Source organism: Cololabis saira, chromosome 4 (assembly GCF_033807715.1).
Source record: "Cololabis saira isolate AMF1-May2022 chromosome 4, fColSai1.1, whole genome shotgun sequence".
Classification (NCBI taxonomy): Eukaryota; Metazoa; Chordata; class Actinopteri; order Beloniformes; family Belonidae; genus Cololabis; species Cololabis saira.
The window spans coordinates 42236286-42254048 of record NC_084590.1 but is presented as its reverse complement, the minus strand read 5'-3'; the positions used below and the strand labels follow the sequence as shown (position 1 = coordinate 42254048).

Here is a 17763-nt window from a genome sequence, read left to right as displayed (position 1 = left end):
GTGCTTTATTGCAATGAGCCCCAGTTGCAAAATACATGTCATGATGTTCCTCTCATGAACAAAAAATGAGAGAATTCACAAAAAAATGATCAGAAATACAACAAAATGGAAAACATGACAAATGGTCTTATAAAAATGCCTGTTTTACTTTTAAGTAATGTTTTACAATATACATTATGTGCAGTATTTGTTTTTTTCCTGTCTGAAATGAAAAACGTTATTTAAAAAAAAAAAAAAATTCTTTGGTTTTGGCGTTACATTCTGCATCTCAAGGCCAACCATATTTGTTAAGCAATAAAATAAAAAAAAAGACAATGAAATGGGAAAAATGAACAGTTTCTTCAGGAACCTACAGAGCACAACTTTCTGACATTCCCAAAGGATCAACTGTCCTCAGTCTTGACACACAGTCTGTTTATTCCCATCTGCAGAAGACGATCAGTTATGACAATACATTTTATATGCACCTTCCTGACTCTCGAAGTCACCGTTTAGATAAAATCCCCACATGAGAACAAACAATGGCTATAGAATAATGCATGGACAGATGAACATAAACTGTAGACATCGGTCCAGGCTTTCCACCTTTCAGGATTAGGAAAGTCTGATCAGAAGAGTATTTAGTTTCTATTTGAAGTGTGGAAGACAGTTGATGTTGCAGAGGTCTGGTGGGAGCAAAGTCCATAGTTGAGTTGTACAAACGCAAAGAATAATGCTCATTCTAAGGGTATTTAAAATATTTTATTTCAAAAGACATCTGGCAGAATATACAGCCTAAATTAATTGGGACGACTGTTTATGAAAAAAAATAAAAGCTAAAGGCATCTCTCTCTGATGGCAGCTCTTCAAAGTATGAGAAATCACATCATTCAATTTTTAGGGATTTTCTTTGATTTAAGATACCAATCCATAGGAGGTAAGGTGGAACGAGACTGTCATCATTTAATTTAATTTATAGAGAAAGCAGAATGGAAAAAAAAAAGAAAAACTGTAGAGGGAAGCACATAAAACACAAACAGAGTAACAATGTACATTTCATCCATGTGTACAAGTAACATTTACAAATGGAAACTATTTAGAGTATAACAATCTCCATGAAGACATGATTAAAAATATGCAAAATAAAATGTTTATTTACATTTAAAAACAATGAATCCACCCCATTTTTACAAAGATCACAGTCGGTCTAAAATTGTGTTGCTGTTGAAGAGATCAGTGCATTCTCCACTGCAGCTGCAACAGGGAGTCAGTTTGAGCAGCGTTATACTTGAGCAGAAATCTGCACTGTGGTACCCGTCCCAGTTCAAGTCCGTATCCTTGACCTCGTTTGACCTTTACACTCCGGATTAGGCGCCCGTCTTTTCTGTGATCCAGCCACGGAACTTGGTGACCGTCGTGTAGATGCCGGGTTTGTTTCTGCGAGCGCAGCCGTCGCCCCAACTGACCACTCCTGCCAGGAAACTCCGTTTGCCATCAGGAAAGGACAGAGGACCGCCGGAGTCTCCCTGAAACACGACGACACACAGATATAAACACATGCGAGGGCGAAGAGGCACTCTGTGCAGGCAGGTTTGGGCACAATTTATTATTCAGACTAATTTTCTCTTCTTGGTGATTTGTTCCATTTTTCACTGATTTTTTTTCCCCCACTTGAGACCAGAGGACTCTGAAGGGAACTCAAAATGCTGCGTCTTGTGTTTCCAAAACAATTTTCACACCCACTGTTGTAGACACACACAAAAGCTGGAAAGCATTTCTCATTTTCCAGATCTAGAGTCATTTACTGAAACTACAATGCTCAGTTTGGATGTCTTCAGAATGCTGCTGCTAGAGTTTTAACAAGAACCAAGAAAGCTGAACACATTACACCAGTTCTTAAATCTCTGCATTGGCTACCAGTGTGTAATAGAATAGATTTTAAAATACTCCTACGAGTGTATAAATCTCTTAACGGGTCAGGCCCAAAGTACATCTCTGAACTGCTTCTACACTATGAACCCCCTAGATCTCTTAGGTCATCAGGGACTGGTCTGCTAACTGTTCCTAGGACCAAAACCAAGCATGGCCAAGCCGCTTTCTGCTATTATGCCACATATAGCTGGAATAAGCTCCCGGAAAACCTTAGATCTGCCCCAACTTTGCCTATTTTTAAAACTAAGCTAAAGACCATTAGGTTTACTTCTGCTTTTAACTGCTGCTAAACCGCCGCACTTTTTAAAATCGACCGTTAGCTTTAATTTCTTATTTCTATTTTAATTTTTAACTTTATTTTTTAATCTTCCTGTTAATGTTTTTATTGTGTTCTGTATGATGTTGTTTGTAATTCAAGAAGCCTATTGGAACGTTTTTATGTAAAGCACTTTGAGTTGCTTTGTGCACAAATTGTGCTATACATATAAAATCTGACTTGACTTGACTTGAGAACACATTTGTTTCTTTGAATATTTCAGGCATCTTGTAATGAGGTTCTGCATCTGTTCAACCTAAATCTTCTATTTTAAGTGCTGCATTAGCACCGTGTCTGCCCTCCTCTTCCTCCCATTGCTCCCTTGTTATTGGTTACCTTTCTAAAGCAATCCCACACGTTCCTGCCAGTCAGGTGCTACAGTTTGGCATATTTACAGTTGGAGTCAATTTTGAACTTTTGAGCCAAAAAAAAAAAAAAAACACAAAAAACAACCCAATAAATCCAGAAAGACATAATATGGGACATATAAAGCCGTTTCTCTTCTTTCCTTCCTCTCACTACATCCTTCTCCCCACTATTATATCTCCTCTTTGTCTATCTGAACCATTTCAATCTAGTCTCTGACACCTCCACAACACTGAACCCTTGCCGTTTTTAATTCTATCCATCCTTGTCACTCGGAATGAAAACTTTAGCATCCTCAACTCTTCCTCCTGTGTTTTGTCAGATCCAAAATTTGACGAGCCAAACAGAAAAGCTGGCATCACTACTTTTATCCCTTCTGTCTCCATGCTCGCTACCCTTCTTACACTCTTCACCTTTTTTCCGTACCTTTACATTGCTCTGAACAGTTGAGCACAAGTAACAAGTTGTTTCTGTTAAATGACATTTTGAATGATGAGATTGAACAACTGGTCATTTTGTGTGGTTAAATATTGTCGGTGTAATCTGTTCACACAGGATTAGTATTACCTCAGATCCTGCAGAAACCCCAATACCTGTTTCACGAAGAACATTCATACGCGATAAGCAAAGTCTGTGTTTCACTACGACTTGCAGATGTTAAGGATTTGGATTTCTTTTAAACAATTGACATTTAACTAACTTTAAATATTAATTTGGAGGCACCTGATCGCACACTACCCAGCTGTTCTTCAGCTAGAACATGGTGCACAGAAGACAAAAGCTGAAAATGACATGGCGGGCTGTGTGCTTAAGTTGCCATAGTAACAGTATGAACGGGAACTGTAACCGGAGCTGTCGCTGTAGCCTAAAAGGTTTTGTGCTGTCAAACAAGAATTTGAGCTTGATAATAGATAGGAAGTTGTTATACCAAGCCATCCATCTCACAGTTGCTCGTCTGCGGCTCTGAGTCTCTTGTCTTAAAGATCTCCATTAATTCTGACACATTTTTTACATTTTCATTGACCGAAACTATATCATTTGGTTATATGTGGTGTAAATAGGCTAAAATATAATACATATATATATGCGGTAAAGTTTTTAAACAGCCTATAGGGGGAACAATGTGATGTGATGACTGTTTTTATTATATTTATTTATTTATTGTATTGTGTGTTTGAAGTGGGATATATATGTATGTTGTCCTGTGGTTGCAAACCAAATTGCCCTTCGGGGACATTAAAGCTTTTTCATATTCATATCATCACTAGAACTACTGGAACTCCCAAAATTGTGCCAGAAAAGATAAATAGACGATTTCTTTCTCTCTTTAAAAAAAAATTCCTGCCAGCAAAAACACTGAATAATTAAGACGTGTGTTCACCTGAAATTAAAATGATCCCATGTTCTCACTGAAATAATCTAGTTTTAATCTGTGATGGAACTTCTACTTTACAAAACACCGATGTTGTGCACTCATACTGGATTAATATGAGAGATGTCCTCCTATTACTACAAGTTGCCGCAGGTCCCCAGATGATACTGGTCCAGTGCAAACAGAGCATTTAGAGTAGAGAGGAAAAACATAGAGGAAGCATAGATGGAGATAAAGGCGAGAGAAAAACAGAAAGGCAAAAAGGAGGACAAGCAAAGAGAGAGAACTATAAATCCTGAGTAAGAGCAGTCATCACCTGACAGGCGTCCACTCCGCCCTGCAGCACTCCCGCACACAACATCCGGGATGTGATGGCTCCGGCCATTAAGTCGTTGCACACCGTTTGATTTATAATTCGGACCTGGGCCTTTTGGAGGACTGTTGCAGCATATCCTGAATGACCCAAAACAAACAGTGGAGGTTAACACCACTCTAATCTTACAGTAGACGTTATCAGATGTACTGAATTATATACAAGGCCATCACCGGAAGTAAAAAGTAGAGGCTAAGAAATCATTGTGCTGATTTTTGTCATTTAAAAAAACAAAATAAATACATAAATGTTTCCTTTAGTAATCCCACAATGGGAAATTCTTCCTCTGCATTTAACCATCTGTAGTCAAACCAGGAGCATTTAAGAACTAATTTTTTCCCCAGATGACATCTGATCCCCGAGTAATTACATAAACTTAATTTAAAGAAAAATACACATTTCAGTTCATCAAAGACAGTATTTTAGTAGCCGTAACTATTCTTTGAAGTAAAAACAAACAAAGAAACTATAACCTCTAACATATCAGGGTATGATTTAAAAAAACAAACAAAAAAAAAACAAAAAAAAACTAAATCTGGTCTTTTCTGGCTCTTAACGTAAAAGTGACCTCAGATGGATACCAACACATAAGTTATAGCACACGTTATTGTGGTCCTCTCTCTCTCCGTGTTAAAGCACAGCCGTTGCTGTGGATTATCAACTAACCATGTATCAGTCACATGTACATAATATAATTAATACAGTTTTCTCCCACTAGGAGAGTTTTTACCTGCCGTTGTTTATGTAATAATTGCAAGGGGGTCTGTGTTCTGTATCTTTGGAAAGTGCCTGGAAACAACTTGTGTTGTAATAGACGCTATATTAATAAAACTGAATTGATTCTTCTCCGTTTCATTCAGATTTGCAGGTCTACTTGTGATTAACGTCTCAGTGGCCTAATTTCAGCTGAGCTTTAAATATTGAACAGATCTGATGTGCTCTTGACTCTGGTGAACTTTGAGACCAACTCAATTACTGCGAGGTGGACAAACAAGCCCAAACTCTGTGCATGAGGGCCAAAAATGCTTTGTTTGGATGCATCTTTGATAAATTAAGTCACTTCTCCTGTTAACCCCCCCCCCCCAACAAGCTGCAAATAGTGACAGTAGTGTTTCCTCACCTCCTTCTCGTGTGGCACCCCATCCTGTGATCCACACGGTGTCACCCATAGGAAACACATGTTGGGGGGATGGCAGGCAGATGGGCACGATGTAGTCCGAGTAAGTGACGGGACTGTCCAGCTCCATCAAGGCGATGTCGTTGTCGAAGGTGTAATGATTGTAATAAGGGTGCGGGATGATCTGTTTCAGCTTCCTCTTCACCACATGGCTCTTCGTCAGTCCCTGGACGTGAAGACCCAGGTACGCCTCCCAGGTGCCCGGCTGCGAGTACCTGAGCACACACCAGGCAACGCTGTGGTTTATTATTAAATATTTGCCAAATTATGCAACACGGGAGACGTTCTGCTGGAGGACATGTGCCCAAAGACGTGAAGCAGCTCTAGATAGACGACTTTAAAGCCTTTGGGAGGTTCCCTCTGGGAAATTGACATCTCCATCTCACTCACACAGCACTGTCGTTTACAAATCAAACCCCTCAAAAACCAAACACCCATATAAAGATAAAAAAAAAAAAAAGATAAAAACAAAAATAGAAATAAAAAAAATAAAAATAAACATAAAAAGTGCAGTGCCATAAATAGAATTATGTAGATAAAGAAATAAGTGTTGTGCAATAACCAGAACAGTGCAAGAACTTTGTGCAATATTACATAAGACGTCACATGTTGAAGCTAGAACTGTAAGAGTTTTGAAATCCCCATCATCTCCAGCGGTTCTCCTCAGACATCTGATTTCTCTCTGATGGGTGTTTAATCTCTCACTTGTTTCCCTTTCCTTTCAGGAAGTCCGCAGATTTTTTGAGGCTGTGGTCAATCATGTACATCTAGGCCTCTTTTCCACTGAGCCGGTAACATGACGCTATGCTAGGTATTTTGTTTAAGCTTGAATCTAATCTTGAAATTCCCTCTGGAATAATAAAGTAACTATCCATCCAACCATCTATCCATCTCTACCATGCAAGCCCGTGGTGGTCCAAGTTGCAGCGGGAATGCTCATCTGAATTGTCTGGACCACCTGTCCAAACAGGACCAGTGCGATTTCAGATTTCCAGGATCTAAGAAGTGTTTGAGGCATTTCAGCATGTTTTAACCCCGCCACCCCACAAGCTGAATTCCCCGTTATTCCCGGGTCCAGAACACAGGAAACAGTTGAACTTTACCTCGTTTTCCCATCATCTTGCACGCAGTGGGCAGCAGTGACGATCCACTTTGGGCTGATGATGGACGCGCCGCACACGTGGTTAGATTTGACGTGGAGGCTGACCTGCCAGGGAAACTCTCCCTCTTCTGCGTCCTGTCCACCCACGATGCGCGACGTCTTGAAAGCGCTCCTCCCACAGTCTGCAAAGGAAACGATCAGCGAGTTAATAACCTGTCGCAGCTCGCAGCCATGTAAAAAGTCCGAGTGGTGTTTTGTGTGTAACCTACCGCAGGATTCCTCGTCAGATCCATCCTCGCAGTCCTGAGTCCCGTCACACTCCGGGTTCACTTTACTGACGCACTGTTTGTTTTTACATTTGTATGTGAGGTCGGTGCAGGTTACACGGGAGCCTGAGCAGAGATGAGAATAATCACGTCTATTGATCGTGTCCTGGATGCATTCCTCCAGCATGGAGGAAACGCTGTCTGACATCACAAATTCATGGTCGCACAGATGCAAAAAGCTCTGTACTGAAGAAATGCTCAAACGGAGGTTTTCTGAAGCTGAATAATAGTTACTTATCTGTGTTAAGGCCCCTTTTTGGTTCACTTTTCAATGTAGAATAAATATTTATACCTAATTCAGTCTAAGGTGGAAGATTAAACATTTCATCGTGTCTAGAGCAGCTGTGTTGTTGCATTATTGAAAAGGACAGAAATTAAGTTAAAAACAAGCAAAGAGAGTTAGCTTTCCAAAAATCTAAGAAAGAAAATGGTGAGAAACATCAACAGTAATCTCTGGATGTTTGCAAAGATGATTGTTGCTGAACTTCTGGACTTGATTTATCATGAAACGCTATTGTAGCCTCCCAACTGGGCTCTGAGGCCGTCGTCTCAGGAGAACTCTCCCTAGACGGGACACGGCGGGACATCAGAGCCAGACTGAAGGTTTGACCGTGAACATCTAAAAACATAGGGAGGAGTTTTGATCTCCATCCTTTGGTCTGATGAGTCGAACTCAGACCACATGCATCTAAATCCAACCAAAATCTTTTTTGAAGGGCACCACGCTCAAGGTGCCGGAGCTGTTTCAGAGCTCAGATCTCATCTCCTACTGAGACTTGGTGAAAGAAGACTGAAGTCAATGTCGATGCTTGGAAAGGAAACACAACCTGGAACAAGGTGGCGCCTCTCGGCAGACATGCCGACGTAGTTAGTTAACGCCAGGAGAGCTGAACATAACAAAAGCTACACTGTTGCTAATAGTTACATAGATACATTTTTTTTTCTTGTTGCAACTGAGCACAAAAATAATTTAACTGTTTTGTCTTTGTTCTTTTGTAATCAAATTAAAACTTTTGGGTTTTTTTTTGCACAAATATTAAAAACGAAGTTAGTTTAATTCCAGATTGACCTGCTCTACTCGTTTGGCGGATAACTGCATCTTGTCACATTTAAAAATCACCTAATGTACATGTTGAGTTGAGTCTGGAGGGCAAAAATGTCTTACCGGTACTTCCTGCGTTGCAGTTGAGCTCATCCGAGCCGTCGCCGCAGTCGTCCCAGCCGTCGCAGCGCATCTTCTCAGACATGCACTTCCCATTGGCGCACCGCATCTCTCCAGATTTACACGCACCTGAGAGGAAAATAAAGACAGCCACGTGTAAGTTCACCGCCAGCTCATCTGCGCTCGCACACAGCGCTGCAGTCAGATCATACCGCAGTTCTTCTCATCGGTGCCGTCGCCGCAGTCGTCCACGCCGTCACACTGCCAGAACTTGGGCTTGCAGAGTCCGTTTTTACAGCTGATGCTTTCCTTCTTGCACTCTGGAAGACGACAGTCAGGGAAACCGTGAGAATATTCATTGCGATGATGTGGAGCATCTTCCAAACAAACCAGTACTTACTGCAGTTCAGCTCGTCGCTCATGTCTCCACAGTCATTCCACCCGTCACACTTGAGCGCTTCGTTGATGCAGCGTTCGTTTCTGCACTGGAACTTCTCCGGACAAGCTGTCGATGACACGGTTCACATGATGCCATGGAAAATTCAGCCTTGGCCATTTGATTAATTACTAATATCTCATACTGCACTATTTTTCCTTTTTCTGTATATATTTTTTACTTTTTTATCCTTTTTCTCTGTATGTGTATGAATGTGTGTTGTGTGCACTGCTGCTGCTGCTCAATGTGAATTTCCCCACTGAGGGATGAATAAAGGAATATCTAATCTAATTAAACAAAAACTGCTTTCCATCCAGACTCTCCATGGCGCAAACCGTAAGACGCGCAACACCTCATTTATATACTGCGGTTTGCACCTGTTATCAATTGCGCAAGCAATCTTAGTTGATCACCCGCAAAACACACAACAACAGCACGTGCAAACTTTTTCAGTGCACACGCAATTTAGTACTCTTTATTTAGGATCTTAGTAAATCAGGCCCTATGTGTACCGACTGGTTGTATGCTCAAAAATAGATTAACACGGACCTTAAAGATGTTTTTGTCTACTCAAATCGTAAGAATGAATCATCTTTTGTGCCTTAAAATTAGTATGCTTCCTTCGTTTCATTGTGATTCTGCATCGAGATGCCTCATGTATGTTCTGACCCTTTTGCATGCAACTGTTTAATTAAACCTACTGAAATCTGGATAATTTGTCAAGTCTTATTCTCGGTCACTTAGACACTCAGTTTCAGTCTAGTTGTTCACAAAGTTGGAAAGTGAAAGTGTGAAAGAGCTTTTGATGGGTTTTTCCACAACACATGAGGCGAACGCCCTCCAGAGGGCAGTAAAACCATCTACCAGAGACGCAGGTACTCACGGTCTTTGACGTCGACGGCCTCATACTCGGCTTCGAAGCCTCTGTCCACGTATGACGAATCGGAGCGAAACGTCACAGTCATTTTGTTGGTCTTGCTGGTCTCAGTTAATGATCCACCAGGATGTTCTCCACAAAGTCTGAGGATGGGATTTATAAGCAATGACTATACCTGCCTACTTATGTAATCCTAGTTTTTTCTACACTTTAAAAACGCCAAATGTTTGACTCACTTCTTCTTGTTGACCTCCACATAGTCTTTGCTGCATTCCTTAAGATTTTTCTGGCCAGGTTCTGCCAAGAGGAACTTCTTGAACGTCACCTTCACCACCTTACCCTTAGGAACCTTAAACAAAGAGAATCAGGTCAAATCCGAAGCCGTTTTGAAACTCATGACGTGATTGGATGAAGAGCAGATGATGACGACGATGATGACGATGGCGACGCCTCACCTCAATCGTCCACTGACATGAACTTTTGGGAGGGTAGTAGTTTGGGAAGTTGGGAGATGTGAAACGGCCCTTTACGCCCGACAGCTGGCCACCACAGCTCAGTTCTGTTAAAGACATCGGGAAATGTTACACATTTATCTCAAAACGAAGAGAAAAAGCTCTGACTATCTTCCACTAAAGCGTCAGTCCAAACCTTTACTTCCACGTCGGATTTGAGAGACTTCTGCTTTGAAACCGGGGTAGTTCTTCTCTTCGTTTGTGGCCATCGTCACCAGCATGACATTTTGAGAGGACAGAAATGTCAGCGGCTCGCTGGGTGAATAGCGTCCACACATCCTGCGGAAGAAAACATTTAAAAAAAAAAAAAAAAAAGGTCATCATCAGGTAACCGGTTGTTGGTGTATTAAACGCCAACTCTGTAACAGTCTGGAGGTTTTTCTTGTAGCTGTGGTTAAACAGCTTCTTCAGATCTCTTATTTTACCACTTTATTCCCTCTTGGGCCCACATAGCTTTTGCTTTTACAGAAACTGGCAGCATATTTTGCTTAAAACTTGTGTTTAATCACCAAATGTGGTGATTTTAGTGGGAAGAAAACAGTAATGTGCACATTTGTGCATCAGACACCCTCTGCCTGCAACTGAGTGTTGTTTTTCTGGTTGAGCGGTTAAACTCTGAGGTGGATGCTGATTCAAAATAATTATTTAAATATAAACATTACCCAGGGTGTTTTTTTTTTTAAACTTTACCCAACAACAGCTGACCAGCAGAGGTCCTTACAAGCAAGATTAAGCCTCATCCAACCAAAGCTGAAGCTGTGCCACAGTGAGAGCAAAAGCCAGCGAGAGAGAGAGAGCAGCGACTCACTCTTCCATAGCGCGGCTCTCGATGGCCACCAGGGAGTCGTAGATCTTGACAAAGTCGTTCGTGCAGTTCTCCTCCAGATTCATCGCGTCAAACTGAAGCTTGATGACGTGGTCGGGGTCTCCTCGCAGCTGCCACTGGATGAAGGTGTTGGGCGGATACGGGCTGTTGGGGAAGCCGGGGGACTCGATGTGTCCGATGTAGTTGGGCTTTGCGTGTTGTGAATACCTCAGGAATCCTGAGACAGAAACGACCATTAGAGCAGCTCGCCTTGTCGTGTTATCAAATCTTTCTGAATGCATAAAGTCAAAAACATGACCACCCTGTACACTTTTCATGCAAATCTGAATGTCTTAAGTTACGTACATCCTCATTTTTAGTGTGTAGATTCATAAACTGCTTAGCTTTAAAAGAGTTTTTAAGTATGATGATGAGTTTTGTTTCACTTACTTTGGAAAGATGACGACAACAAGCGTTCATCAAGCGCTATGAAAGGGAAGAGAAGAGACAGGGGTAAGCCAAACACAGCCACAGGAACAGTGACAACAACACATGGTGGTGAAATATTCTGCAATAGGGCTGCAACCAACAGCTGTTCTGATAGTCGATTGATCGACTAATCGGATTATGAGTCTCATAATTATCAAATGACTTATTTGCTTTCAGCTTTTTCAGAGGTTGTTTAAATGATGTGCTAATTTAAAAGAAAAGATGGACATGTCATTCAAAAATACATCTTTTAATTAACTTTGCCGCCAGTTGCCGTGGTGATACATCGACTGCTGCCATATTGTCAGCAAGGATGAGGCCCGACTGTTGATAAAACATGTGTGATAACAACAATAGCTGAACACTACTGCTCACATGCAACTCTCTAGCAGAGATAGGAAGGAGTGTAATGCCTCACTCACTCTGTTGAATTTTTACTTATTTTTTGGCCAAAACCCATTCATCCATTTTCTACATCCGTTTGATCCTATACAGGGTCATGGGGGTCTCCTGGAGCCCGTTTCGGGGGGTGGCAGGGGTTCACCCCGGACGGGTCGCCAGTCCATCACAGGCAACAATAGTCGACAGTTAAATTCGTTAGAAACTATTTTTATTATGGATTTTTGTCGACAGCGTCGAGTAATCGTTGCAGCCCTATTCTGAAACCTGCAAAACTTTAAGACAGACATGAACTCTACCTGAGGACACAACGTCTTCAAGGACCAGGGCGTTGCCGGGTCTATTCCCGGAACGCTGCTCTTTGCCCACCAGCTTCTCCATCGTAGACATAACGTTGTCGACGTTTGCCTGTTGGCCCGCAGGTACGTGAAACTCAGACAGGTAGTAGGCAATAACGCTGCCTTCACTGAGAGCAAACAGAACAAGGACTGGGTGTCAACAGCAAAGCTTCCATAAAGCACATCCTCAAGAATAATAATCCACAGTTAATTAAAATAAAGTTTGAAAACGTGGAAGTCTGTGGGGGAAACGCCGGTGTACCTGAAAGCCTGAACCGTGGAGCCCACATAGTATTTGGCCAGCGGTGCACTTTTGGAGTAAATCAGTTTCAGCTGAAACAAACGAAAGAAAAAAAATAATCAGGAACTGACACGTTTGAAACAAAACTGACACGCGTGTGATGTAGAAACCGGGCCGGGGTCGTCTCACCTGTTGAATCACCTGCGACGCCAGCGCCTTGAACTCGGGGGAGCTGGAGTTCTCGTAGGCGTTGTCAAACGCCTGGTTGGTGATCCGCATGGAGCCGCTGTACATCTTCTTGGTCTTCTCATTTTTACGGACTACGAGAGCACAGAACCAGGACTGAATTAACACAGTCTCCTTTTCATTTGATTGCACTTTTTTGGCTTCTCGTTAAAGCAAGTTTTAATCTTCATCTTTGCACTTTCAAGTTCCAAATGTCTTTCAGGTATACTTTTTTTTTCTCCCACCCTCAAAAGCATTTATTATTAATCTTTCTTTCTGGGGCTTCAACCAATTTCATGTGGGAATAAACAGAATAAAATGCATTGAAGTCAGGCTTGCCTATGAATATTTCATTATTTATCAAAACCATGTGCGCATATATCTTTTCATAATTTATCACAGGGAACTTAAAGAAGACAACAAAGCCAACGCATCCTCCCTCTCTAAATTCTGACAGGAGCCCCTTTTTGAAGCCTTTTTCCTTTTGTTATTGTCATGTTTCAAGACATATCAGGGCTTTTTTTAGGTGACTGGAGAGTGCTAGGAGACAGCCCACGAGGCAGGACTTTTTACGGGGGTTCCTGTTTTTGGTAAAACTTCTGTCATCTTTTGAAATACTATACAAAAAATGTTTTAACAAGATACAACAAACTCCAACAATTAGGATTATGAATCAGTCGAAAGAGGACTTTGGGAAGAATCCAGCTCCCTGTTTCTATATTCTCTAACCCAGTGGTCCTCAACCTTTTTTCAGTGATGTTCCCCCTGTGAAATATTTTTTCAGCCAAGTACCCCCTAACCAGCGCAAAGCACTTTTGGTTGTAAAAAAAAGACCTAAAACAGAGCACTGTGCCATCAGTAACTGATTTATTAAACATAAAAATATTGCTGCTATGCTTCAACCACGACTCCATCGTTGGTCCAAGTGATTGACAGGTGAAGCCAGGTGGCATTTGACAGGTTAGGTGGAACCATCCTGGTGTGGGGGATACTCTGGGGTTTTAGGATAATAATTTTATCTTCAGGAGTAGGCTATTCAACTTAACTTTATGAATTTAGACTTATATTTTCCTCAACTATTTATGAAATGATTATTTTTAAAGGATTTTTGCATGGATGCTAATTTTTAAATATATGTATATTTTAAAATCTCATGTACCCCCTGGAGTGTCTTCACGTACCCCAAGGGGTACGCGTACCCCCATTTGAGAACCACTGGACTAACACACAAATGCATATGCAGGTTGATTAAATTATATTACATTTTAAATCCAGCTTATTTTTTTATTTAATCTACGGCCGTAGTTCAGGACTTACAGTGGAAGTTCCAGACCAGCAGTCCGGTCATCAGGGCCACGACGGCGATAAAGATCAAGACGCCGATCACAGCCCCAATCTTCCTCGAACGTTTCGTCTTCTCAACCGCTCTGTTGTCTGCTGCCGGCAGGAACTGCACACCGGAGTCCCAGTCCCTTTCCTGGAGGTCATACAAATGGACGAAATTAAGACCAAATCCAAACAACAGATGCCACTTTTATTGATTAAAACTATACAGGGAGATATTTGTGGACTTAAAGCTACCAAAACATTTCCCCACAGAGGATCTTCAGCTCATGCAGGTGATTTGAAAAAAAAAGCATACATAAAAGAGATTTTTGCATAATAGGAAGCCCCAGCTTGTTGTTATCTTTCAATGCCATTAAAAAACAACACAACAGATGACATCTTTGAGAAGCTAATTGGACATAGCTTCAAAGAAAGTCTGCACATAAATATTTCCGAGAGCACAGTTTGAGAAAGAGGAGATGAAACAGGAGAGAACTTCACGTCTGAGTCACGGCTGAACCGAGGGGGGAGGAGTACAAAAGGTTTCACCATGTAAAATCCTGTCAAACCTGCTGGGAGCGAACCGCTTACAGACAACAAGTTCCTGAGTGTCGGCTGTCATGCAGCGTAACAGTCACAAGCAGCTTTCAAAAGGCCAAACTAAGAGTCCAAGAGACCGGAAACGCTCTGGGATATTAAAAAAAAAAAAAAAAAAACACAACAAAATAAACAAACACTACTTTAACGTTGACTTAGGATCTAACAGGTTGTTTCATTTAAAGATGAAAATCAGCACAAATGATTCATCTTTTTTTAAAGCCACAGATCAAAACAACAAGGCTTTACACGCCACCTCCGAGGGCAAAACTCGAGCATTTGCTTCATAAAGAACAGGCTGAACATTCATCACACTGAGTTACCAGTTTTCGGTCCTGTTGAACTGATATTTGCTCTGATCTTCCAGTATGTTCTTTGCTCATCATCAAGAAACAAGCCAAGCTCAAAACAATAGAGCAGAGACCGTTTACAATGAAAGAAAACAGAAACCTGAGGACATTCCCTCTGATAACATCCCCAACAGCCTTTAGTAAGTGTAGTAATCATCAGAACGTGTTCAACACTCATCTAACCAACATTTGTACAGAGGCACCCGATGGTGAACCTTCTGAGGACAGTATTTATTTATTTTATTGTCTTAAAAAGACACTAGGGTGCTATGTAGTAACGTCAACTGGATGTCAACCAGCAGGCGAGTGGACGTGTCACAACAGGTGTAGCTGTCAGGAGGAATTCAGGCTTATCCATGACGGGTGCCAGCTAAAAATGTCCAAAGTCCTCAAGAGGAGAAGCCTGAAAAACCAAAACATTTTATCAAAGAGTTTGGGTTTAGATGTTCCTGTGAGCAGGAACTGCACCAGAGACTGTGTTCTCCTTATTATATCATGTCAGGGAGAAATACTAGTGACAGGAGAGCTGGGTGTGTGAAACTGCAGGATGTTTAAATAAGTTCATCCTTTAACACTTGATATCTTAATTTACATGTGCAAAAAAAAGGAGTAGGAAGAAGTGTAAACTTAAAGCAGCACAATGTAATTTTCAGCTTTTGTTGAGTTTGGCGGCTCCTTTGGACAAAAACCTCAGTTACATAGTGCCAGTGAAGGCGATACAGACCCCTCAGACCAAGACAGAGGTTCATTAAACCTGTTGTAAGTTGATGTACCATCACAATGACTCTGGAGATATGATATTAAGGTGGAAAAGTTACGTAGTGCTGCTTTAATTAATCCTACCCCCATTCACTAATCATTTAACATGTATTTATAAATACTCACACACTGTACTCACACTGCTAAATAACAGTATTATTATATACTGTAATTATACTCACACTTGAATATTTCTATATAAAATTGTACACACATGCCCATATAAATATTTATATAAATATACTTATTTACACTATACTGTCTCTATTCTGCTACACACACACACATATATATATATATATATATATATATATATATATATATACATACATACACCTTTACATACACATATAATTAGCTGCCCATAATTAGCTCTTCATTTAATCTGGGGGGTAAAACCAAACAGTCCCAGTCATACATGTAGCCTCTCAATGTGTGATCCAGGTCCACCTGCAGATCAGACACTTAATTCATACAAGGACAAACGCTGGGAACTGCAAAACACGGCAAAAACAAACGAAAGGGTCAAATTAAACTTCTGGCAAAAGGTTTTAGAAGCGAAAAGTCCCTGAACGTGTTGAATTTCGAGTCTTTATTCAGAAGTATCGAGACATGAGAGGAAAACCAGCATTTATACTCGAAAAAAAACAACCCACAAATGATTTACTTAGGACTTGAATTGTTTGACGGGGTTTGAAAAGAAAACCAGCAGTTGAATAACAGGTAAAGGCTGATTTATGGTTCCGCGTTACACCGACGCAGAGTACCCTACGCCGTAGGCTCTGCGCCGGTTTAACGCAGAACCATAACTCCTGCTTAAGACGGAGGAAACAGTGCCACCATTGTGCGGGACTCACCGTCTTGGGGGTGTACTTGGGTCCACTGTCCATGTAGTCCATGTAGTAGGCCTGGACCTGCTGGACTAACACACAGGTGTCTGTCCGCTCCTCACGCCCCTGTCCTCGGGAATCTGCGCACAGGTGAGTCCCAGGTGAGTCCCAGGTGAGTCCGAGTCCCAGGTGAACCTGCAGGTCCTGTTGCCTAGAAACGAGCCTTGGTTTTTCTCACAGAAACTGCGTGCAAAAACTTATAAGTAGTCAGAACTTTTGAAATAAAGCTTGTCCCCGAGTGAAATGATGGCAGATGTGGGTAACCTGGCCAAGGTGTGCCAGACTGTGTGACTTTAGAGGAGGGACGACAGAGAAAAAGAAAAAAACCCAACTCCTTCCGGGAGCTGCTGGTTTCTGCGGGTGTGTCTGCGTGTCATATTACACCCGGGACTTCCTGTTTACCTGCCAGGTAGAGAAAATAATATCAGTTATAGAGACAATAAAGGTGCTTTAATGGACATTCAGGCCGCTCAGGTGTTTCTGCGGCGTCTAATTGGTTTTCGGAAGTCGCAATTTCCCAGTTCCAAGTGGGAAGTTTGACCCAGAACGACCCTGAAGTGGAGAGTCGGAGAAGTGAAGGAAAAAAAAAAAGATTTGATGACGTTTCCGTGGAGCCTATTTTTAGTATCAGCACCTGAGCCTGTAATCTTATTCGTTATGCGGGTTTGTGAAACGAGGATGACTCAAGTTTTGCTGATTCATCTCCATTTTTTTCCACACCCACAGTGAGACGTCAGTTTCAGTTTAAGAAAACACGGTCTTCCCCTAAATATCTATCTATCTATCTATCTATCTATCTATCTATCTATCTATCTATCTATCTATCTATCTATCTATCTATCTATCTATCTATCTATCTATCTATCTATCTATCTATCTATCTATCTATCTATCTATCTATCTATCTATCTATCTATCTGTATATTTAATACTGTAAATATTTATCTATCTATCCATCTATCTTTGGAAAAAAGAACAGCTTTTTTGACTTTATGAGCTCAAACATTTAGAAAGGAAACTCAGAAATTCAGATTTTATGAATTCATACATTTCAAATAAATAAAACAAAGCACCAAGGGAAAAAAACTAAGCATCTGAATTTCTGATTTCACGGATTTGAAATTGCAAGAGAAGATTCAGAAATTGAACTTAGTAAACTCAGTCTACTTAGTCTAGAACCTGAAATGAATATCCACTGAGACCAGAACTGTTGTTTTAGTGGGATCTGTGTTGAGATGTATTTATTACTCTCACCAGTGTGTTTCAGTGCTGTGGTTGCCATGGAAACCAGACCCAAAGTGATCAAAATACCTGCTGGATATTAAAAAGTTAGATAGTTGATTGAAACCTTTCTTCTTTTATTCATTGATTTTGCTGACAAATGTCATATCGGGTGTAATTCTTCCGTATGAAG

General features: G+C 41.1%; 1 protein-coding gene across 1 annotated transcript; it reads right to left on the bottom strand.

Annotated features, from left to right (window-relative positions):
* Positions 1 to 719: 719 nt before the first annotated feature.
* st14a (ST14 transmembrane serine protease matriptase a) lies at positions 720 to 16621 on the bottom strand. The gene is made up of 19 exons (XM_061719812.1): positions 16317 to 16621; positions 13745 to 13904; positions 12392 to 12522; positions 12224 to 12294; positions 11923 to 12089; positions 11186 to 11221; positions 10739 to 10973; positions 10067 to 10209; positions 9874 to 9977; positions 9655 to 9767; positions 9425 to 9561; positions 8506 to 8610; positions 8318 to 8425; positions 8109 to 8234; positions 6887 to 7009; positions 6619 to 6799; positions 5459 to 5730; positions 4282 to 4418; positions 720 to 1505 (listed from the first exon to the last, which is right to left on the bottom strand). The coding sequence occupies exons 1-19, from the start codon at positions 16356 to 16358 to the stop codon at positions 1347 to 1349; spliced, it is 2550 nt and encodes an 849-aa protein (XP_061575796.1). The 5' UTR covers positions 16359 to 16621; the 3' UTR covers positions 720 to 1346.
* Between the last annotated feature and the right edge of the window lie 1142 nt (positions 16622 to 17763).